Genomic DNA, 25,980 nt, shown 5'->3' with positions numbered 1-25,980 from the left:
CAAGGAATCTAACCCATCTGGGAAATAGCTCTTAACATGAAGAATGCTTGACGTGTAATGTAGAGATTATTATTAATCAATTTGTGGCTCTACCTATTTGCAACTAGGTCTGGGTAGTGAAGAAAGAATGACTTAAAAAGTGCAACTTTAATTGAGCCAAAGAAATAATAAAAACAACTTTTTACCCAGCTACCAAATCAATGTAATAAATGAAACACTGGAGCTTCAAGCGAAGCCTCTTTCCCATTATTTAATCGCCTTAGTCAAATTTGCTCCAATGTGCTATCAATCATTTTATGAGCTCTTTAAAACTGGATATTAATACTGAGCTTGTTTGCTCAAAGGAATACAGACTGAGCTTCTAGGATTTATTTGTATTCTGATTTTTAGCAGTGTGTAGCCCAGATCCAGATCCAAAAGCAGAAAATGATTGAAATTAAATAAGCAAGCAGGCTTCAGATTGACGCCAATACAACAGCAGAGGGAGAGATTTTGCACTTAATAAGTGCAATGTTTAATAAACACATTCTAAAGCAGCGTCCAAATAAATTGGATATTTTAGAATGCCTTCTGAATTTAAAAACACATCATTTGGCCTTAATAGCCTTCTGTGAGAGCTCATTCTTCTCTCTAATGGCAGATTCTTTCATCAAGAATTAGTACATTAGGAACTGAAAAGAAGCTTGTCCGGCAGACGATACATAACATAGGTACTGTAATTTCACGGTCCTATTAAAAAGATGTACAAGGATGAAAAATAGCAGCAGCCCTTGTGCTAATGCTAACAGCACAGTACATTAATACTTCAAAACTAATCAATCACCCAAGACAAAGGCAATCAGCTGATTCATACCTCTGAAATCAGCCATATAAATTCCCAAGAAAGGGCAAAATCTGATAATGGCTTTAAGTTCCTGTTAATAAGTATTTTGCCACAAGTTTCAAAAGACTTAATACATATGACTGGGAAATGCTACATATTTCTAAAAGAACATGGGTGACAATCCCTTGGTCTCCACTTTGTCTAGGATGCATAAAATGTACTTTAGAGTTGAAGGAAAGAAAGAGCCCAGTGGTACTAAGGAATACAAACACGGTTTTGGAGGTTAGACCAAGGTCATCTAATCCAAAATTTTCTTTCCAATGCTGAACCATCAATTGCCAAGTGATTGTTTTCTGTATTGTATGTTTCCAAAATATGAAGTCAGTAATACATGTGAAAAGAATCTAGGGGTGTTAGTAGACCACAGCTTCACATGAGTCAACAGTGTGATGCAACAGCAGCAGAAAAAGCTAATGCTTCTCTAGGTTGCAACAACATAAGTACAGTGTCCAGGTCAAGGGGAGTAATAGTACTGCTGTATTCTGCCTTGGTCAGACCACACCTGAAGCACTTTGTCCACTTCTGGGCACCACAATTTAAGAATACTGACAAGCTGAAATGTATGCAGAGGAGGACAAACAAGATGATCAGAGGTTGGGAAGCTAACCATTCCTTATGAGGAATGGTTGAGTGAGTTTGGTATGTTTAGTCTGTTAAAGAAGAGACTGAGAGGAGATATTATAGCCATCCTCAAATATCTCAAGGCCTGATCCATGGAAGATGCAGGAACTTGTTTTCTCCTGCTTCGGAGGGCAAGACCCAAACCAATGCTTCCAAGTTTCAAAATATTCTGACAAAATATCAGGAAGATCTGTTTGACAGGGGAATAGACCCTCTTGGGAGCCTGTATACTCTCCTTCACTGGAGGTTTCTAAGCAGAGGTTAGATGGCCATTTGTCACAGACGCTTTAGCTGAGATTTTTGTATTGCAGCGGGATAGAATAGAGGAGCCTTGGTGTCCCTTCCAACTCACAATTCTATGATTCATGAAGGTGATATGATGACATATATAGCAGATTAGACACAGACACAAACCACATGCCTGGTGTGGAGGTATTTAGAGAGGGAAATGGTGTGAATAAATGTGGGGTGAAACTCACTAGGACTCTGGAAAAAGTCTAAGTTTTAAGATATTCAGAAGCTTGGGGGCTTTCCAGTAAAAGTGAGGCAACATTGCCTTTTTCTTTTTTACAATAGTGCATTTCTTTTTACTGCAGCAATCAGGGACCAGACAGGATGGTTTCTTCTTCCCACAATGTGCTAGTTGAAATTTAAGTATGTTGTGATGTAGCATTGCTACAGAAGTGTTGTATGGGGATTGGGAATAGTAGCTCCCACTGGTCACTGAAAGGAAGACCACCTACTTTTGTGGCCTGCAGGCATTCTTCACCCAGGACTAAAACCAGCCAAACAACTTTCAGCATTCTACGCTTCCTTGATGCCCCCCCCCTCTTTCTTTCTATCTATATGACACTATATATATTTCCTCAGAAATAGCGATGGGCACACTCCCACTGGCTGGCCTTAGAAACTGTTCATTGTGTGTGTTAATGTTTCTCTCAGCTTTCTTAGAGAATGCCCACAAGACACCTTTGTAGCTCTTAGGCTTTTCCAAGAAAGCACACAAGGACAAATTGGGTGAAATGTGCTCTTCTATGTCAGCCCCCCCCCTCCTGTTTTTAAGTAAAGGAACATCAAGGAATCATAACTGGTGGTGCAGAAGTGTCTCTTAACTGGAAATTATGTTTCTAAGCATGCTTAAGGTTATCATTTTAGGAAAATAATGAAGCACGTGGGATTAAGATGCCCTCTGCTGTCTCTAGCCAGTCCTCTACACCAGTGTTTCCCAACCTTGTGCCTCCAGCTGTTTTTGGCCTACAATTCCCATCATCCCTTGCCACTGGTCTTGCTAGTCAGGGATGATGGGAGTTGTAGTTCAAAAACAGCTGGAGGCACAAGGTTGGGAAACACTGCTCTACACCACCAGTTTCCTCTTCCTTTTCATGAAGACAAGGTGTTTTGTTTTATTTGCATCTAACTTGAAAGGATGTGGACAAGCAGGGAAAACAGGCTAAGGATGTGACAATCCCAAAAAGAACTGGACCTGAATTCTGAGGGCCTCGGTGCTGCTTCATAATGAGGTGAGACCTTCCAAACTTCTCAATTCTGTATTCAGCCCAATCACTTCTATGAGCGCAGAATGGGCAGCCTAAGTCCAACAGGGTCAAAACTCTCTGTCTTTCCCTCATTTGTACAGTGAAGGATATCATTTTGCAAGCTAATGGGCTTTTTAGTTAATGGACAATTGACCTGTTTCTCCACAACTGTCTTTACGTACAGGATTTTCAACCTGTACTGAGCTAAAATAGGGAGGCACACATTACCCACATAGATATGAAACATGTCATCCCTGCTTCAGCAATTGGTGCTCATAATGAATGAAGGGAAGAAGTGCTGTCCTCATTCCGGTGTAGTTTTGTCATATTTTCACATAGCTAAATTTGATTTGCAGATAGTGTATGGTGTCAATATATAGGCTGTGTGGCCCCTGATTGCCTGGATTACATAGCTGAGAAGAAGAAGCTATCAAGAGAGGCAGAGCAGAAGAGTGAACTGCAACCAAACCAAACAGGTTAGGGGGCTTTGGGAGAGTGCTTAAAGTCAACCCCCAAGTCCCTTTTCACACCACCACCACCATTTCCCATGAACATTTCCCATGGAGCCCTAAGTTTAATCACACTAACTTGGTTAAAGATTGTATAGCAACTGGTGTTATGACTGAGGGCAAGAAAGAAAGCTGCAGTGTTATTAACACTTCCTAGGGCAAATAAAGATCAAATAGCGGTAGAGATAGAAAAACACAATTTATTAAGAAATTTGGCAGAAGAGTGTTGATGAGCCACGTCCTCCCACTGTTTCAAAAACCACAGGGAGAAAGAAAGCAAATATCTTTGTCCCTTAAGGGATGAATACTATTTTCATAAATTAAACAAGATGGGGCAAACTCTTCTCCAGAGAATTAAATTCCATGTTTGATAGATAAGACCCAGACCTGAAGCAGGTCCAATGATTTATTAACAGCCCTCCCATTAAGTGTATGCATTAGCAACACTCGTCTGGATGAAAAGAAGAGATACAGGAATGTTATGTTGTTCTTACTGGCCGGTCCTATGAATCTGCCCTAGCTAACCTGACAAAACAAGTGCTAGGTTGATCCATTCTGTCTGCATTTTTAGTTTTGACTCTGAAAGGCTGCAGAATAATAGCACTTTTTTTCAGCAATTCTAATTACTGGGAGTTGGGGGCTTTACATGGGGCAGCAGAGAGTTTTGTCAAGTTCTCTGCTCCACATTCTTTGCACAACAACAGAAGCTTTGCTACTGCTTCAGCAGCTGCCCAGTGATGCTTGCTAGTCATGGAAGACCTGGTTGTATTCTGGGATAGGTTGCAATGCAACAAAAATAAATAAAATAAACATCTATAAATGACAACAGCATCCTAAGCATGTTTATTTAGAAGTAAGTGTGTTCAGTGGGGCTTGCTCACAGGACAAGATAATAATTGCTCAGCAGTTATATGATTTTATTATATGTATAAAGAAGTATACAGTACTTGGGGTGAACTTTGTCAAGACCTCATTATAGGGAGAGGAGTCCTTCATTGCCACTATGGTCCAATCTGGGTTTCCCTCTAGATACACAATACTTCTGCTCTTTGCACTGGAAGGAAAGCTCTCAATGGCACCAACAGGACCACTGCAGATTGCTCCCCACCCCAAGATAACGTATAACCCTTCAGTTGTAATGGCAACCCACCTGTCATTATTATGGGCATTTGCTAGCAAATACTTATTCTTTCATTGTGACCATTCTAGGTTGATCCCAGATTGCCCCCCCCCCCCAAACGTAGAGTTATTAAATGATACAGCAAAATTTAATGCAAAACAATGTGGTCTCACTCCATCTCCTTGCTCAGAGAGGTCTTGGAGCGGCATATCCATTGGCTGCTGCTTCTCCGCAGCCCTGGAGAACAGAATTAATGCAACATCAAAGGCTAATGCCCCAGACAAACCCAACCAAATGCATAAAGCTAATAAATTAGCAAGATGATCTCATAATTTGCCATTAGCCAGTGGCTCAGGCTTTGTCCTGCTTTATAAAGTCAATGTAGTACCCAATTAAAAATTAGTAAGCAGGGTCTGATGCTCTTTAATCAGATTTTCAGAAAATGATCATAGATTGTTATTAAGTTATTACAAACTGATGTACAATAGAATATCAAAATTGCATGAAGTCCAATTATCCAAGGAGAGGAAACCTCAAAATCAGTTTAATATACAGGACAGCGCAGCCTATGCAGAAGTATTCAACATGGCCTAATGGATTTAGGATTGTAGCTTAGAAGGCTGATTGACTATATATGCAGCTCGCAAATCACTTAAGTTGTTTTTTAAAAAAATAAAAATAAATCATCAATCAGTTTCATGATTTCGAATGTAATACTAACTGTCTCTCCTGTCATGTCATTTATAAGGCAAACCATAAACCTGAAGGAACCACAAAGAATACCCAATACATATATAGGTCCAAATGTCTGCTTCTATACTGCCTTAGAGAGAGACATATTCAGCTGGTTATTAAGGAACTCCAAAACAATCCCTGCTAACCCTGTTCAATAGCTGAAATGACTACTGAGTTAAAGGTTTTGAAAGGACATGTAATGCAGTAGCTAATGATCCATTCAGCTCACAGGCCTTAATGATCAACCATGTTCCAAGGAGCTTTAACAGAAAAAAAGATTAACATGTATCCCATGTAATCCATTGTGTTGTATGGTTTTAAGTAGAAACACCCCCCCCCAAGTTCAATGAGACTTACCCCCGAATCCAGTGTACATAGGTTTGCAGCACTACAACCTTTCAAAATGTTAAACCAAACCAATTTTAGTTCAGGATAGTGAAGCAGCAGCAAGACCAAGGAAGGATTGAAACAGCCATGATCTTTGCTCTGGGTACCTGCACACTGCCTCGTGTGCACACTTGCTCATGCTCTAGAATAACACAACAGGGTCCCATCACTGCACACAGAATATGGGATCTTGTAAGATTCCCTTTTCCAGAGTCAGAGTCAAAAACACCCTGGATCCTGTATTGGTCTCTACAGCCAAAGCAGGCGCTGCAACCTTCCAGCAGATTGACTTCACCCCCAAAAGCGCACTCCTCCTTTGTCTTCCGAGACAGATGAATGCCAGCAACCCCCTCTGGTTCTTTCCCACCAGACCATAGTCTGTAAGTAGTAGAATGTGTGCCCCAGCCAGGGCTTTTCAGGTTGAAGAAAATTACAGATTTACACAATGCAGCACATAGTCAAATTTATAGAGAAATACAAATACTTCTTGTTGTTCCCTTTGTATCCTTATTGTTCAAGCAGCTCCATTTGTCATGGAGATTATTTATATACTATGTAGAAACAGAAACAAAATAGCAACCAATTTTGGAAATAATACATTATGAAAAAGAGACTATTAGGGAGGAAGAATTCCTTGTGAAATGGTATCATCAGTTTCTAATGAATATTCCAGTGCTTGTCAGGAAACCCATTTAGAGGGAGGCCAAAATCACTTTCTAATTTTCTCTACAGCTTTATCATATTTTCTCCCATCCCTAAGGCCAACAGTATTGCAGACTGATTGGCCCATAATATTACATCTCCTCAGGGATGATTTATCTTTGCATAGAATACCCTCATATTTTAACACTGATAAAAAAATATTTACATTTGTATGGAAATAAGGTTCAGATCTAACCAAGCCTGCTTCCTGTGTCAAAGCACCTATCTTTGGAATAGATCCTGTGGCGCTTAATGCAACAATTTGAAATTAGGAGTAAATTGCATGCATCCAAAATTGCAGAAAGGTATTCAGATAAGATGCACTTCTAATAAAGCAGAGATAAATAAACTCTGGGTTTAACATTGTATGTGAATTCACAGGCCTTTTTTGACTCCTTCACAAGTATCACAAATAAAGTCCCAGGATGTGTTGTGTGTGTCACAAAGTCTAATGGAAGTGCACAAAAGCTTGGATGCAGACACGTTAGTGTTAATGGGAAGCAATCAGCATTATTATTATTATAATCAGTGTCACATAGGTTTTTGTACTCTTAAACTTGGAGAACGGTAGATTAAACTTCATTTGAAGCAAACAGGGATGCATTCACACTAATCCTGAAAACCACCACTATCTCTCTGTACCCTTCTTACTTCCAACTCCTACAGTATGTGGTGCCAACATGCCAGGATGAAGAACTCCTCAGACACAAGAGAATGTGGCTGAGATCCGACCCATGGGCAGAATGAATAGCCATGGGCAAGTCATTAGATCACAGCTTCACTTTCTCATATATAAAACTGGGTTAATGCAGATTGTAAAGTAGTAGTGAGGAAGAAGAAGAAGAAAACTGAAACACCAGAATGGTGTACTGGGGTACTAGGACTTCAGAGGACCGGGTTCAGATCCCCATTCAGCCACTAAGCTCAGTGGGCGATCTTGAGCGACTCACTCTCTTTCACCCTAAACAACCTCAAAAGGTTGGGTAAAATAAGAGGGTAAAATGAGGGGGTACAAAGAAAGAAGGGTGGGATAAAAAGGAAGCCATAAATTATTTATTTGTTCTAGCGTGAAAAAGTAATACAGTGAGCAATTTCCGAACAGAATCTAATACTAGGGTTTGAACTATCAGGAAATAAAGAGAGACATGTCATGCCTCTTCACCCCATTCATCTGCACGCAGCTCGCTTACCATTTCCTCAGTGTGACAGAAAGATGAAGGCACTTTCAAAGTAAAGCCAGGTCATATTTATCTAAATCTGCAAGGAGACCTGTCAGTAAAATCGTGCATATCTCCTGAAGCTAGCCGTCTACCGGTGACACCTTAACATAAGACAAGCATATGTGGTGCATTATTATTAAAGGGGTTTTAAGTCACATTGTAAGATCTCTAGATGGAGACACTTAAGGACAGAGTTTTATTGCCGACACATTCAACTCCTGCCATATTATTCCCATGCAAATCATGTCTGAGGGAATCAGCATCAGACCAGAAACCTCTTCCTGCAGCAGTGCCACAACAATCATTTATCTGCATCCGGCACCGAGTGGTGCAAAATGACGCCACTTTGTGATAGAGACTTAAAGTAATATGCAGAATCACCTCCACAAGTGCAAGGGAATATTAAAGATTCTATCTTGCTGACAGCTTTTCATCAAGGCTTCAGAGAGTGCGAGATATTGGGAGGCTAATCCACATTGTGTATCATTGGATACTGTCATTTTCACACTCTACAGCTGCCTTGCTGAGTTGACTTGAAGAGTAATTACTGCTGAGATAAGCCTTTTTCTGGAATACGTGCAATTAATTCTCCCTGTAAAAAGAAGGAAAGGAATCTGACACTTTAATAATGTTTAAGTACACCTAATCTATTTCTTTTCTGCTCAGATGTTTCCTAAATATGAGGAAGAAAGAAGATTTGAAAGTACTTACAGCTGTCTCTTCTTATGTAAATCATCCATGGACCTCTAATATCCGATCATAAAATAGCCAACGTGAAATAAGATCAAAAATTATAATAGAATGCAGAACAAGTAAGGAATTATCAAAAAGATGAATGCACAATATGATTTTCTTGCGTACAACAGTTACTCTTATCAAACAGAGATTATCATGCCATTAAAGTTTCAAGGGCGTGAAATTTAATTCAATTGTAAGATGTATTTGGAGGTGAATTAAAACTACTTTTCTGTTTCTATCTACCTTGCTTCAAAGCACATGTACCTACATATTTTCCATGTTTTTACAATCTTCAGTTCTAACAAATATTAAAACTAATAAAGCTACAGAGAAGTAGAGGTACAGTTAGTGTAAACTAGATTTGCTAGCACCAGTGAGAATTTGGTCCCAAATATCACACACAAAGACCTGATTGGTTTGGAAAAGTCCATGTTAATCGTCCAGCATAGTATATGTTGAATTTTATGACACTCAGCCATGTGCAACTCCAATACTAAATAGCTCAAAATGCCAGTAGTACAAAGGCCAATTGACCAACTGTTTTAAACTAAAATTTTACCCTCAGCATACTGTAAGGTTGGGGGAACGGTAAGCCTGAGATTATCGTATATACTCTCAAGAGAAACTTATCCAATATTTTTAATACCCATGATCTCTGATAAATTGCCAAGTTAAAAGATGTTAATGCCTGCCATCTTTTTAATCACCTAAGATTAATCCTAGGACCTCCCAGCCTACTGCATATGTTCCAACAGCTTGTCTTGACTTATTAAGCTTCTCATAAGAAGCAGCTGCAGTGGATGCATATTCTCTATAGACCAGGTTTCAGGCAGAAAGATCTCATTTACCTCCTCCTGTCAGTGTGAGGGACCTGGTTTTCATGTTCTGCAAAAGGAGATGGAGTGTATCCAGCTTGATTCCAGCAACACCTGGTGGCTTTTTACTTCTCAGCCAATATACTGCCGTAGCAATCAGGGCTGGCTCCATGTTTTGGAGGTTCCTCCAGTTGTGTCCTCCCTCTTCCTCTCCAAGTTACCCCTGCCTACTTGTTTCTCCTCCCTCCCTGGACCCAAACCACATGGAGGGACTGTAGACAGTGCTGCAGGTAGCAGTGCTGCAGTATCTCACTCTACTGACTGCATGCCCAGAGACTGCAGGTGAGCAGAGGCAGCTACAGCAAAGAGGATGAAGGGCAGGATCAAATGTCTCTGGAGAATGAGCATAGGTCCCCTACAGGGGTGTAGGTCTAGTGATGCCTATTCTCTAATAGCCCTTGCAATGTGCAACTTCTCAACATTATTTTCTAAGACAGTGACACCCACAATATATCCCCAGCTGCTACGGTGGTTCCTGTAGAATCTATTAAATGTTCAGAATCTAATTGGCTGCAGCATACATTTCCTCCCATAATTTTATTTTGTGATGCAAAGCCAGCTCCTTTTTCAAGGAATCTAGGGGGTAATTTAGGAGTGGAATCTGTTTTAGAAGCGCAGCTGGAGCAGCATGTAGTCTAATGGGTCACTTGCCATTGCCTGTGGCACCTCTATTGCTCCAAAGGATCCGGGGGGGGGGGGGGGCTAATTCAACCATGCACATTGAGAGGCACCCTTAAGTTCCAGTTTCAATCTCTGGTATCTTTTATTTGAAGGATCTGGTAAGAGGTTGATGGGAAAGCCTTTTCTGTGCCTGAGATACTGGAGAGTCACTGGCAGGCAAAACTGACAATACTGAACTCGCTGGACAAACAAAGAATCTGATGTGGAATAAAGGAAACCACAAATGCCACAATGTTTGTGACTACGATGAAAAATCAGTACAGGAACCACAGCATTAAGGAATAGTCCAAATGAAACACTTTTCTGCATGGAATCCGTATTTGTTTCGGTATTTCAGTAAGGTGTGTTGATTCTATGAGCCACAGAGTTCAACAGTCCCCATCAGCCTCCCTCTATCACACTAACAAGTATCAACACATGAAATGTTGAATTTTATTGCAAGGCCACTGAGTAGCATTGTTTTCTTTTGCCACTCATATAGAAGAATCTTTTATTGAGCTTTATCTGGTCCAGAAAACATAGGTCTGTTTGTTTACTGGCATTGCTTAGAAGAAATACATTGCAACTACCTCTTGACTTTCAGGTCAATACACCAATGACTTTCAGCATTTTTTCAGGTTCAGGGTGCCCATTCTGACCTTAAAGCCGTAAGTGCTCTGCACTTGACATCTTCCTCTTTCCCCTGATTGAACACATACTGTCAGGTTCTACTAAGTTAGGAGGCTAAACTGACATCAGATAATAAGAATGCCTTCTTAGTGATGGCTTCTATTTTTTAGAACTCATTTTCTCTATGCCAGCTGGTTAATGCGCGCACACACACAAACACACGGTGTGAGAGTGTTTATTCCTTTATATATTTAAATCTGACTTTTCTTTATTTATACACCTCTCAAAGCTTCTTATATAAAAACAGATAAAATAATAAATACAGCAATTAAACAAACAAATGCTTTGTAGCATCTGATATGTTCTGCATCATTTCCCCTTTACTTTAACATGATATTCATTAAATACGTTGTCATCCTCTCATGTTTTGCTATATCCTGCTTAGGGAGGCTTATGGATGAAAAGCAACTTTTCAATAACAAGCAATGATTCCCCCCCCCCCCCCCAGATTTTATAAACAATTTCTTACATTTCTATCCCACCTTTCATCCTTCATGGATCCTAAGGCTGCCTTCCTCAACCTTGGGTACCCATGTGTTGCAGGGCTGCAACTCCCATCATCCCTAGCTAGCAGGGCCAGTGGTAAGGGATGATGGGAGTTGTAGTCCAACAACATCTGGGGACCCATGGTTGAAAAAAGCTTTCCTAAGGTATCAAAACCTACTTAGTTATAATTTTTGTTTCACTTTATAAGTCACTCTGGGTCACATCTTTTTTGGGGGGGGGCACAATCAATCAGTCCAGTGCATACATATGGCTCCCAGGCAGTCAGCATCCAGGCACTGACCAGACTCAAACCTGCTTAGCATCAGCAAAGTGGTGAACTCATTCGCCTTCAGGCCTTAGCCATGTGGCTTTTGCCTAATATGAAACTCTGGCACCGTGCTCTCATGCCTGTGACAAACAACAGATTCTCTACCCAATGAGCAGATACCAATGCCAAGGAAGCCGAAGCTCACTGTAACAACAGAGTATAATTCTGCAGTGACAAACATCGCCAGCCACTTTGTAATATATGCCTCAGACAAGACTGATGTTGTATCGCCGCTCCACCAATGCACAAAAGCTGGATGCTCTCCGTATTCCATTTTGTCATTTAATTTTATATACTAATTACACCATATATCATTCCTTAATGTATCCACATTTGAAAACAGAACACAGATAACCAGTATTTATTGTAGAGGGAAGTCTCTTTTCATCCTTGCAAATAACTTTTTCTGTGTGTGCGCATAATATGAAGTCCGAATTAATTTGCATAGAAAATTGTTTACGGGAGTGCACACACACACCTCTGTATTAAAACAATATATAGAAAGATCCTGTATATGTATATTTTGTAGATGTAGGATGAAACCAAATAGCCAGCTACGTTTATGTATGGCCACAAATTAGAGGTAACACTCAAAAACTGGATCCTCTGTGAAAGCCACACGTCTGGTAGTAATATATTTTGCTGTTTACTCCCCCTGTAGCTGCAGACCCTCACACCACATCACACACTAGCCTAAGGAGTCCACCAGCTACTCAGAGAGCACAAATGGGAATAAATTAATTGGTCCATGCCTGATGAGCTTGCCTGTTAAGAGAAACTCACTGATCTCCACAATGTGGTAACCAACCATGGCGGTAGGTGTTGGTGTATTGACAAAAGTGTATTGGTGGTAGGTGTATTGTCAAACTTGTAACAAGCCTTGAAGCATGGCCTTGAACAGTTGGGGCATGTGGCAGGGCGAGACCATCTCTCTCTCTCTCTCTCTCTCTCTCTCTCTCTCTCTCTCTCTCTCTCTCTGTGTGTGTGTGTGTGTGTGTGAATGATGGTCAGAGTGGCTGAAATAATATGTAAAAGTTTGAAAGCCTGTCTCTCTGGCTGGATGGCTGAAGAGAGCAGAAATCTGTATATAGTTCTGTTTCTTATTCTATATGTAGACCAGTAGTGTAATGCAGCTTGTAAATAATGAAGACTTTAAGAGTGAATGGGTGAGGTGTTTATTCCTGTCAAGGGAATTCACCAAGAGAGGGCTGGACTGCTGCTGCTGCTGCAAAGATGAAGGAAGACTTTCTGAGGAACTCTGCTGAGACAAAAAGAAAAGGAACCCCAAGAGTTGGCACTAACAGTAGGAGCTTGCCTACCATTGCCCTTAGGCACTGAGAGTTGGCCGTGAGCCCTGGAAGCTCATGCAATACCATGCAAGCTCATGGGTGCTTAGTGGGGAATTGCCCTGATGTGAAAAGCAGCCAGTGCCCAGGACCCTCCACATTTGTCCAGTGTGGTAACCCTAACCGAAGTCAATTTATATTCATTTTAAAATGTACTGCTTATGATACAACAGATCCAGATTTAGCGCTGACCTATTGAAATCAATGGAATCATGACTAATTCCAGTGCCACTGATATCACTGAGTATGCTCTAAGCACGACAAAGTCTGAATCCAAGCCCAAAGAAAGATAATAATGTGTGGAAATAGGGAAAATAAAAGCATGCTTATACGTTTTGCTGGACAACTTTGTCACCATGAAGCACCACTGATATTTCACCACTAGATGCGCATGCACAGCCGCATCAGAACTGTTGCCATACAGGAGCCGCAGAGAGTTGCAGTCTTCTTCTCACCATTGATTAATGCATCTTGATACAGCAAGACAACTGTCAACAGAATCTTTTAAAACAGGCAACCACTATTTATGTGTCCAGGTAGTAAGTAGCCCTTTCAAAGGCTGGCAAGTCCCCAGATATTTAGGGTCATAAAACCTGCATGAATCAGAAGTGAATGATTAAGCGGGCTCCAAGCTATCTGCTTTGTAAGAGGCACCACCAACTTTATTTATTTATTTACTTGGTCCCCGCGAGTGACCTTGTCAGTTACGAGCGAGTTCCAAAAGAAAACACGCCTTGCCTCTCACTTACCAGCTCTTCGCGCAGTTGGGAAATGAGTTCATCTCTCTCCTTCAGTTGAAGCTTCAGCGCCGAACATTCATCTTTCATTATATCCTATAAAAACATCAAAAGAGATGTTATAATAGACTTTGTGCTTTTCCTTTGCTCCTGACAAGAAAAGGCAGCTTCACACAGTGCAAGATAATTACATCCAAGTAATGAAAGTCAATGCCCCTCTATCATGTGCAATATTTTTAATAACATAGTCTAAGTTTGCAGGGTAAACAACCTAATGCATCCAAAGATATTATATGCACAGAAATGTGAACAGCTCCCTGTGTGTTAAGCCCGTTTTGTTAGTGTCTGATTCTTTTAAGCCCTTTATTGAAGCTCCTGTCAGGCGTCTCTTTATTTTAGTGAAGGAACAGATGGCCATAAAATTTCATAGTTCTGTTCACACAAAACAACACTACAGAAGTTTCACTTCGGATGCATTATTGGAATTCCTTTATTAAAAAAAAAAAATCAGACTGCAGATGGAAAAAGCAGGAAGATGCACATGTAGGCATTCGACAAACAGGAAGGAAGCAACCCTTCCATGAAAGGAAATAAACCAGCATGACAGGCAACAATATTGCTAGCAAGTCAAATGTTGTGGCCAGTGGCTGATTTAGTTTTCTTCTAAATGAGATTCAAACAACACAGGTCATGGGCCAGGTTGGGCAAAAGGCATGAAATTAAACTGAAAGAAGGTGTCCATGAAAGTGCAAAGGCTAGAAATGAAAGCAAGGTTCTCAACTATCAGGGCATATCTGCACTACAGACCTAAACTGGCCCGACAATCATTTCCTCTTCCCAGGAAACATCGGGAAACTGCTGTTCCATTGATTTATTTCATTGGACATATAGCCCCAACATTATCCCATCTCAAAACCAGTATGCTATATATTCTGTTGTCTCCCTCTCTTCTATAGGGGTATGGTATGGGACTGGATATTGCTAAGAATACACCACACCACCAACAAATTGCACTTGTTTTATATTTTGACACATGCCCTATTTTGTGTTAATTTTGTTGTTTTCTGGTGCTTAGCGGCTTTGGCCTTCCCTTGGAAATGAAAAGTGAGTTATAAACCATAGCTGCTTTAAATGAGTCAGGTCACTGACCAATTAGATCAGTGTTTCACAAACTTGGGTATCCAGCTGTTTTTTGGACTACAATTCCCATAATCCCTGACCACTGAGCCTGCTAGCTAGGGATGATGGGAGTTGGTAGTCCAAAAACGGCTGGATACCCAAGTTTGGGAAACACTGATCTAGATCAATATTGTCTACTCTGACAGCAGAACTCCATAATTTCTGGGAAGGGACCCTTCCAGCCCTACCTGGAGATACTGATGGGTCCTTCTGCATATAAAACACATGTTCTACTGAGCAATGGCCCTTCCTCAATAAATGTAATGAAATGAAATACATTTTCCATAATTATTAGGGGGCGGGAAAAGTCATCACAGTTAAACTGGTATCAAAGCTATATAAGTCTGTAGTGAAGCTATGCCATCAGAATACTACAATGGTTTACTACTAACAAGTGCATTGTTTTATTTATTTCCGTATATCTATATTCCACCTTTCTACCATAATGCAGTGTTCCCCAACCTTGGGCCTCCAGCTGTTTTTGGACTACAACTCCCATCATCCCTCGCTAGCAAGACCAGTGGTCAAGGATTATGGGAATTGTAGTCCAAAAACAGCTGGAGGCCCAAGGTTGGGGAACACTGCCATAATGGAACCAAAGGTGACATGCTCGTGGCTCCCAACTGACCAGACCAAGGCAAGTTTAGCTTCAGCAAAGTGAGGTCTTGTGTGCCTTCAGATCGCATCATGGGACTGTGTACTGATATCAACTATTCAACCTAGAAAATCAGAGGAATAATGTTTTTCCAAGAGAGATCTATTAAGAGCAGCAATAGTATGTGGTACGGTGAACCTAATGCAAGTGACATCACATGTTTAAGTGACCTTTCTCATAAAAAAACATCCTTCTGATGGAAACCTTTGAAATTCAGATTGCATTCTCTCTCTCTCTCTCTACTTCCATGGGTCTACTCTATGACAGCTGGATATCAGCCAAGAAAATCATTGTCAAGGAATGCAATTACTTTAAGAAGCACTTATTTCACCAATGAAATGCCATCAACAGGAAAGCAATAGAGCAAGGGCATAATGAGATGAGCGTCGACAGTGAGCAAAATGATACTACGCACAGTCTACAAAGCAGCAACATCAGTGTTAAAAGGCAACAGTGACGCATGAGAGCTAGTCGTGTACTTTGAATGGCCTAAAAGTAGCAAATGCCAGGAAACCTGAGGTGAAGAACAGGTCATCATTTCAAGGCTTGTTGGTTCTGGACCATTACTGTCAAATACATCACAATATGTTACAGAAGCTTTTAAGGTGAAGGGGAAAAGAAAGACACAAGCAAATAGATTCATATTAAGGGCAGGGGGCGGGGGAGAGACTTGCTGGCCACCAGCAATTCTACTCAGTGCCGGATTTACGTATAAGCTAAACAAGCTATAGCTTAGGGCCCCACTCTCTTGGGGGCCACAAGAAAATTTAAAGGGAAAAAACAACAACCCTGGATGTATATTTCCAAAATATAAGATACAAAACAAATAAAATAAAACCTACATACAGCAACAGTGTTTTGTGTTGTGTAGGCTCCTATTTGTTATGTGCAAATGGCTTTAGATACCTATTAGGTCCATAAATTACCATATAGCATACATCCAACACAAAAAACAGTGACAATTTGTTGCTGACAAAGGACAGCTGGACATATAAAGGGCCCCATTACCTTCAGGAGCTTAGGGCCTCGTCAAATCTAAATCCGGCCCTGATTCTACTATGGAGACTAGTGAGAACAACAAGCTCAGATACATTTCCTGCAACGAACCAACTGGAAGGGACTGGCAGGGCTCCAAGGAGTGGGCGAAAGAGGTAGGTGGGCCCGAGGCTGATCCAGAGGAAGGGGGCAGCGATTTAAGGGGTTTTGTGCCTGCCACAAGGCAGGAGACAGAGCTGGAGGATGGGGAGGGATCTGAGCAGTTGGAGATGGGGGAGAAGGTGCAGGGTGCAAGGCAGGAGGTGGAGATGGAAGAACTTCCTGACAGTAAGAGCTGTTCGACAGTGGAATTTGCTGGCAAGGAGTGTGGTGGAGTCTCCTTCTTTGGAGGTCTTTAAGCAGAGGCTTGACAACCATATGTCAGGAGTGCTCTGATGGTGTTTCCTGCTTGGCAGGGGGTTGGACTCGATGGCCCTTGTGGTCTATTCCACTCTATGATTCTATGATTCTATGACAGGATGCACCAGGAGCTGAGGGAGAGGGGATGCTGGCTGAATCCCCTCCATCTGCACCCCCTAAGGGCCAGGAGGGGCTTGAATAGGCAGGCACAGTGACAATTTCCATGTGCCTTTTTAAAATTCACATATTTATTATAGCACCTAGCTTTCTAGTAGTGCTCTATTGCATCAGTCTAATTCTGCCGAGCTAGAAGTGTGCTGGAATGTTTTACATCTAATTGTGAGTGGTGATGGTTGTTTCACATCACATTGAAATGGGGTTGGTGACGGCACACTCTATATATGCATCACCAAGAAGTATCATTTTAATTTCCTAAGCTCTTTTTTAAAAAAACTTCTGTATACTTGGGGACAAGCAAACATATTGTGCTTACACCATAATCAACAAAGTAGCATAAGCAGACTTAACCTGGTGCTACGGGAAACAAATTTACTACAATTCTGTTGCCAAAGTAGAACAGTAAATTTAGAACAATATTCCTTAAAATATAGAATGTTAAGCAGACTGTTTACTGGCTTAGTGCAATCTCTGCTGTTGAGAACAGATTTTACTAAACAAGTGTTATTAGAAGAAGAAACAAGAAATAGTACAGATTCACTGGATGGAAAAGAATCCCGCTGAAACCTTTTCCACTGAAAACTAGAAGCCCGGAATGCCAAATGTAACCTTTTTATTTTTCGTTTTTGCACTGAATTCACACCGCTGCTACCTCTTACTGTGCATTATGAAAACTTGGCATTGCGAAAGAAATGCATGCTTCAACACATATGTTAATACCCGGCTACCAAGAAAATTACAATATTTAGCCAATTCCATTTTTAAAAAAAATACTCTTGGCTTCTAATTCATTTGATGGCAGGCTGAGGAAAGGAAAGATGCTGTTCTTTTCATGAGTTCAAGATTCACCTGCATCTCCCTGAAATGTAGAGCTGGGAATTCTGTGTATTTTCAACAAGTATTTCAATGTGGATTTCCCCTCAAAATACATTCTTATGTGCCTTCTTCCAAAAAGAAAACTGAGAAGAACTGCATCACAACATTCAGAGAAGAATGAAATCTGGTGGATAACTATGTTCCAATCATTACGTTACTGATCAGGTCACTTTGTATGAGAATTGGAAAATATCAAATTCTGAAAGTATGATTGCTGCAAAATGCTCACCAACTTCAATAATTGAGGAAGAAAGCTGTTATTTAAATCTATCCCCAAATCTATCATTGATAGAAAGTAACAGGCTTCATGAATCTCATTAGACCAGGATGCTCCTTTTAGATGCTAGAAGAAATGCCCATCTTACACCCTGTTTAACATCATTCTATTTATTTATTTAACAGCAAACCCAGTTGCTCAGTTACAAAAGCAATGTAGCTAAAACAGGGCTACTGAGAAACAAGAGAGAAGGCTCAGTAAGCTCAGGGGTGCTACAAAGTTTGCAAAGTACAAAAAACCCAACTCTAATGGGGCAAATATGTGTGTATATACAGATAAGACTCCCTGGAAAAGACCCTGATGTTGGGAAAGATTGAGGGCACAAGGAGAAGGGGACGACAGAGGACGAGATGGCTGGACAGTATTCTCAAAGCTACCAACATGAGTTAGACCAAACTGCGGGAGGCAGTGGAAGACAGGAGTGCCTGGTGTGCTCTGGTCCATGGGGTCACAAAGAGTCGGACACGACTAAACAACAAAAATATATTGTGTAAAGTGGTTTGTGCACCTCAGGTGCCTCTTGATAGGTGCCAAATTTGGCATGAACATTCCCGAGTTGGGGAAGCCAGTTTTTTTGTCTACGTTTTTTGCATCTCCTAGCCATTCAGCTCCAACCTTACAAATTTCTCCTTTATACAACTGCCTATGAAGATTTAATTACGGGCATCCAATGAAGTGGGCTTAGTTCAGAAAATCTTATGCCATTATCAACGTGTTAGTCTTTAAGGTGCCACAAGACTCTTTGTAGTTTATAGTACATACAGCTGGATACAGTGCTAAAACCTTTCTGGACTGTACCACTCTAGGTGTTAGGAAACATCAGGTTTGAATGCTCCTTAATCTTCTTAGCATGCTATTTTTCTGTGTCAGAGTGTTCTGTTCCCATCATAAGGATTCCAACATGTAACATGTGGGAGAGAGAGGGAACAGCAACATATACAGGAGGTAGAACCTCAATGAACTTCTTGATGAACTGTATCACAGCTGTTTCATGCTGTATTCTTCCTTTGAAGTTCCTCTGTTCCACAATGGCCACTTTAATGTCAGTTGCAGAGTGTGTCCAGGGAGATTGAAATGTTCTCTCACTGGTTATGGATACTGTCATTTCCAATGTCAGATCTATGTCCATTCATCCTTTTGTGTGAAGACTGGCTGGTCTCCATGTAACATGAAGATGGGCACTGATGGGCTGATGATGACATAAATCACACTGGAAGATGAGAAGGTGAATGAAGCCCTGATACTATTACGGATGGCATTATTAGGCCCTATAAAAGTATTGCAAGAGTACGCACAGGGACAGAGTTAGTACCTAGGTGTTTCACCTAGGTGGGCAGCCACATCCAGAGCTTGTCTGAGGCCCAGGGCAGAGTCTTGTTAGAATAAAGTTAATAAACCCAAACGAAACAAAAAATAGTCAATCCCTGGTGGGGCCCCTTATCTAGCCTAGCCCTCCAAGATCCGGGGCAGAAGTACTTTAGTCCTCTGCTCAGAAGTCCAATGCTAACAGTACCACTGCCTGAAATGAGATATAATTTGCCCAGCACAAAGGAGACTTCAAAAACAGCAGCACTTTTTTGCCATCAAACATCAATCTTATACTTAATCTAATTACTGTGTTCTTAGCTCATATGTGATAGTCAGTGGTTATATGGCACAAATGGCTGTACAACTTCTACACATTCTATGCATTGCCATGGAATAATAAAACCTGCCTTCATATTATAGGAACCGGAAGACTGGGAACATTGCACGTCTATATTTTAAAATTCAAAAATGTCGACACAAATATTGTTTGGAAATGTTCCCAGGGTCCTTCATATGTATGGTAATGCGAAGTGGTAAAACTATTCTATCAAACACACTAAAAAGAATAAGCTTCCACTTAAATTGCTATAAAACCAACACATCTCTATACACAAGGGCAATGCATTATGACTGTAGCAGCTTCTGAAATCTAAACATATGTCGGATTCCGAAGCTATTGCTCAAATGAAGACTTGCATCGTGTTAGAACGACAAAAATCAAAGCAAAAACACAATACTATTTAGAAAAATCCCCAGAAATGTTGGCTTTAATGTTGTGCATAAAAACCTCTACATATTGCTTTGCTATTGCTTTATACTAATTATATTTTTGCCAAGAAACACACATGAAGGTGCTGAGTTAGCTGTTCCCATATCTGTTACATTCCCTTCCCTTCATCCCTTCCCATCCTTCTTCTGAGAACCTATGTCCTAGATGGAGTTACCCTATTTTTATTATTATCTAATCAACAACTTTGAAGGAAGTTAGTATGAGTGATCATGACTGATGTTAGTATGAGTGATCAGGTCTCAGTCCAAATTTCTATTTAGGACACTACACTAATTCTCATTGGTTTCACCAGTGGGACAGCCCAATGACAGCCCAATATACTAAAGAGTTTAAACGTAAAGGTAAAGGGACCCCGGACCATTAGGTCCAGTCGTGACCAACTCTGGGGTTGCGGCGCTCATCTCACTTTATTGGCCAAGGGAGCCGGCGTACAGCTTCCGGGTCATGTGGCCAGCATGACTAAGCCGCCTCTGGCAAACCAGAGTAGCACATGGAAATGCCGTTTACCTTCTCGCCGTAGCGGTACCTGTTTATCTACTTGCACTTTGACATGCTTTCGAACTGCTAGGTTGGCAGGAGCAGGGACCGAGCAATGGGCGCTCACCCCATCGCGGGGATTCGAAGCGCCAACCTTCTGATCGGCAAGTCCTAGGCTCTGTGGTTTAACCCACAGCACCACCCGTGTCCCACTAAAGAGTTTGGTACCTCACAATTTCCTGTGCAATGAGGCACTTCCACTGCCACCCTAGGTTCTTGACTGCAATTAGAATTGGGACTCATATAGATAAAGATGTGAACATATTATTATAGGTATGCAGAAGTGAATGGGCAATATTTGCAGCTTCGTTTTTGTTTGTATTATGCAAATGACAGCAACAATAATATCTTTCCTTCTATTCCTCCCGCCCCCCCCAAAAAAAATAATAATCATGGAAAGTTAACAAAACTGAGGAATAAGCAATGTAACGTACTGGTTGCATTTTCTAAATAAAATGCAATTTATGAACTTTCCATGTAATTCCACTAGCTATTGGTTTAGAGAATAATAACAATACCTGGTGAGACTACATTTTCCAGTGCACAACACTTCACAAACTGCACTCCAATTACATCCTGACCTTACATTGAGATGTATTTTTCATTGGAAAATATATTTTTGTTAAGCTAATGTAATACTTCACTGTTACGTTTTGAACAGCTCTATCAATCTTTAAATATCACTGATTTTGGATAAATGTAGACAATGTAATTCCTACACAGTCATTAAGAAGATGATTACATCGTAAAATATGTGGATTTAAAAAGCTATATTTAAAAAGAAGAGAAAATTAATATATTTGGATTTTAAAAGCTGCTATGCACAATCGTGTGTGTGTGTGTGTGTGTCTGTCTGTCTGTCTATCTATCATCTCACTAGAATCTGAGTGAAGACTTTTACAATAATATAATATTTAAAAACCTTTCAGTTGGAAGGAGAGGTAATAATTTATTGAGACAGAAATGATTATGTTCCTTAACTTTGAAACAGCGGTGGCCAACTCCCAAGTGACTGTGATCTACCCCTTTTGGGGGTTCAGGTCAAGGTTGTTGAGTTTAGGCTGTAATCCTAAACTCACCTTAAAAAGTAAAGTTAAAGGACCCCTTACAGTTTAAGTCTAGTCACAGATGACTCTGGGGTTGTGGTGCTTATCTCACTTTACAGGTTGAGGGAGACAGCATTGTCCACAGACAGTTTCTCCGGGTCATGTGGCCAGCATGACTCAGCCATTTCTGGCGCAACGGAACACCGAAACCAGAGCAGTGCACGGAAATGCCATTTACCTTCCCACCGGAGCGATACCTATTTATCTACCTGCACCTTTGGCGTGCTTTTGAACTGCTAGGTTGGCAGGCGCTGGGACCAAGCAATGGGAGCTCACCCCGCCACGGGGATTCTAACCGCCGACCTCCTGATCGGCAAGCCCTAGGCTCTGTGGTTTAGAGCGTAGCGCCACCTGCGTAGCTAAACTCACCTACCTGCAATCGAATCCAATGGGACTTATTTTGGGGTAGACATCATTGCACTAGTCAATGGAAGCTGTCTGATTAGGGTGTGTGGACCACTGCCCTACCAACTTCAGTCTGTCTCCAGCCAGCCCCCATCTGATTCCTTACTTACAACCAGACCTGAAGGTGACAGAGCATGTCAACTGCCTCCTCCAAGGTCTCAAATGGACCTCCACCACATTCTTGAGTAAGATGAGAGGCAAGGAGGGACAATGTGATACTGTCACTCGTTTCTGAATGTTAAAGTATCTTTAGCAAGCCAGGAATTGTGCATCTGGACCGAGCCAGTATGTCTTAATCTAAAGCATGTTGAATAATTGTTCCAAAGTGGCAACTGAAAAAGAACATCATACATTGGATTGTGTCAGGAGAGTGTTACATAACCAACAGGGTGCATAGAACCAGTGAACAGAACAATAGATTTCAAACATGCAGACACCCAATATTTAGTTCCTGAGTTGATTTGTTGCTTATTCATTCTCCAATAATGTGTGCCAAGCTGTAATTTAATCAAGAGACTGAAGCCCAGGGTTTGCCTCTGTCCTCCTGATAAACAAGAGCTAAAGCAGGAACCTGTTCCATAAATCTTATTTATTTTTGTGCTGAAAGTGTAAGATTGAAGGTTAATTTACAAAAGGCAAGTTTAAACAACTAGTTGGGGCAAACAAAGACATAATTTTACTTATTCTACACACCTCAATATGTGCAGCCAACAAAATGGCACACACTGTTAATATTTATATCAAGTGCTACAATGTTTTATTGCTACCAACAAAAATCAGCTTATTACTTCTCTTTCTTAGTTATTTGAGCCAGCATACATCACCTTACACTTAATTTTTTAATATATCATTTAAGACACAGTGTGCCTCAATGCTTTCTAATTTTAACCCGTAAGACCCACAATAAATGTGATTTTCTTTTTTAAAAAAAAAATCCGCCTGAGGTAACTGCCCTTTTTTCAGGCCTAGAGTTCTCTACAGACAGACCTTTGAAGAGGTCCAGCTAGTGGACTTGGTGAGCAAGAGCGGCTGGATTAATGAGCTCATTATCATTCATTAAAGAGTGTTGTGTGGATGACTGCCTACTTTAATTAGTTTTATTACTGAAGGAAATTGCTTCATATGCCAAGCTCATCGACAAGCATGCCTGGAAAACATTAGAGTAGTAATCAGACGATACGAGGAACCGTTCATTAGTCTGTATGGCTAAAGGCACATATTACAGAGCAAGGATAGTCTTAAAAAAGATGGACATGGCAGCATCTGACATAAAATAATTTATCAGATCTAATAATTCTGGGATGAAATGGGCAGCAATGATTCTAAAGGAAAAGATTTAGTACAGCAGAGGTGTTGATATGGCACAGAGACGGCTCTTCCTGTAATTATGGCACACGCTGACAGTAATAGCTTCTGAAGGTTTAGCAGGTCAGATAATAAATCCTAATGCAAATCATCCATGACTCAAATATTCTAATGAAAATGTTAATTAGTAACCGGAAGCTCTGCAAAAAATGTGTGAATGTGCTTCCCATACCCCTCCTTCAGAGCTGCAAACAGTCACCCACACAAACAGATATAAAGGTCTTCTTTAGAGCATGCTGAATCATTGAATTCTGTAATTGAAAAGGAGAATCAGAGAAAGAGATACCACAATGAAAAAGTTTCAGAGGGCTGAAGAGGCTACAGCCTAGCAACCATGAGCTAAAATAAGGGAAGGAGGCATTAAAGAAAAAACCCTGGTAACAAAACTGTTTTTGTTTTGGCAATAAAATAAGCTATAGGCAAACACCATCATTTATATAACTTTATCACAAACTACATAAAATGTATCAAAGTGACTTACAACTGTCAGAAACATACAAATGCAACAGTTTAAAGCAACAGCAAAAGAATAAGCAACACTATTTACTAAATGTGCTCATCCTGCAAAATGAAAATAAAATAATGGCTCCTACTCTACTTAAAGATGAACCCTACAACAGGCTAGGGTATCATCATACCATATGATCCCAATTAAAAACTAAATGTCTTGGTAAATAGGAACAACAACATTTGGTGCCTAAACGTTTATAATGATGGATTCAGGCACATCTCTCCAAAAAGATAACTCTACTGTTATGGAAACACCACTGCAAAAAAACTGTTATTATGTTTCCACCCGCTATACCTCTTTTGGGAAGCCTCTGGTGATGAATGCAGGGTCTGGGTAGATTCATGTGGGGAGATGCAGTCGCTAAGTTATAGGTTAAAACCAGCATACAGTGGTACCTCTGGTTACGTACTTAATTCGTTCCAGAGGTCCATTCTTAACCTGAAACTGTTCTTAACCTGAAGCACCACTTTAGCTAATGGGGCCTCCTGCTGCTGCCACGCCGCCGCCACGCAATTTCTGTTCTCATCCTGAAGCAAAGTTCTTAACCCGAGGTACTATTTCTGAGTTAGAGGAGACTGTAACCTGAAGCGTATGTAACCTGAAGCGTATGTAACCCGAGGTACCACTGTACTGAATTGAACTGAGTTCAGAATCCAATCGACAGCCACTGAAGTCAGGCCAGCATCAGTATAGTATGTTCAGGTGTCCTGGTCCCAGTTAGCAACGTACCTGATGAATTTTGCACTAGCTGCAGTCCTACGTATATCACATTGCAGTAATCTGGCCTAGAGGTTAAGAGCATAAAGAGAAGCTAGGCTATCCCTGTTCAGAGAAGGTTGTAGCTGAGTAACCAGCTGAAGCTGAGGGAAGGCACCCCATGCCACCAAGGCCACTTCTGCCTCATGATAATAGTGCCCCCAAACAGTGTGCCCACTCAGTTAGGAGGAGTGCAACCCCATGCAGAACAGGTTGAACCTCACAAGCCAAAGACTTTGTAGTGAAAGTAATTTGTCTTCGGTATTTGGTAATCAGAGGCATACTGTATAAGCAGGGTAACATACTGCTCAGCAAAAGAAATACAGTGGTGCCCCGCAAGACGAATGCCTCGCAAGACGGAAAACCCGCTAGACGAAAGGGTTTTCCGTTTTTGAGTTGCTTCGCAAGACGAATTTCCCTATGGGCTTGCTTCGCAAGACGAAAATGTCTTGCGAGTCTTGCCCTTTTTTTCGCTCCCCCCCCTTTTTCTAAGCCGCTAAGCTGCTAATAGCCTTTTAGCAGCTCAGCCGCTAAGCCTTTAATAGCCGCTAAGCCGCTAATAGCGCTAATCCGCTAAGCCGCTAATAGGGTTGCTTCGCAAGACGAAAAAACCGCTAGACGAAGAGAATCGCGGAACGGATTCTTTTCGTCTTGCGAGGCACCACTGTAGAATTGTTCTATGCCCCATATTAAAGGGAAGAGTTGCCATTTAGTGGTTAGAGCAATTGTTCTGCATGCATAAGGTCTCAGGTTCAACTGAGGGCATCTCTAGGTAGGGTTGTGAAAGTCCTCTGTCTGCTGTCAGTGTGTGTTGACAATACTGAACTTGATGGATCAAAAGTCTAACTTATTCCTATGTTCCTGTGAAATGCTGCTGCTTGTCTGAAATCTTTCTTTTACTTGTTCACAACATATTATGCCTTTTTACCATTTACTTCAATAGTTTCCACATGTCTCCATCTTAAGATTCTTTACTAAAAATGACTCCACGGTCATCTCTGTTTTTGCTGTATCTGGAGCCCTGTTTTGAAATGACACCTGACTCCTATATTTTCATTTGAGTGCCCCTTT

The 25,980-nt window shown here is 41.0% G+C and overlaps 1 protein-coding gene across 4 annotated transcripts in view; it reads right to left on the bottom strand.

Annotated features, from left to right (window-relative positions):
- Positions 1-25,980, bottom strand: part of CCSER1 (coiled-coil serine rich protein 1) — a 730,500-nt gene that overhangs the window by 334,302 nt on the left and 370,218 nt on the right. For all 4 annotated transcript variants that reach the window (XM_028743550.2, XM_028743548.2, XM_077933833.1 and 1 more), the window contains one exon: positions 13,585-13,668. In XM_028743550.2, coding sequence (XP_028599383.2) covers positions 13,585-13,668 — 84 coding nt within the window. The remainder of the gene's footprint in view (positions 1-13,584; positions 13,669-25,980) is intronic.

The sequence above is a fragment of the Podarcis muralis genome, chromosome 9 (genome assembly GCF_964188315.1).
Source record: "Podarcis muralis chromosome 9, rPodMur119.hap1.1, whole genome shotgun sequence".
Lineage (NCBI taxonomy): Eukaryota > Metazoa > Chordata > Lepidosauria > Squamata > Lacertidae > Podarcis > Podarcis muralis.
This window is presented reverse-complemented; position numbering and strand designations above follow the sequence as displayed.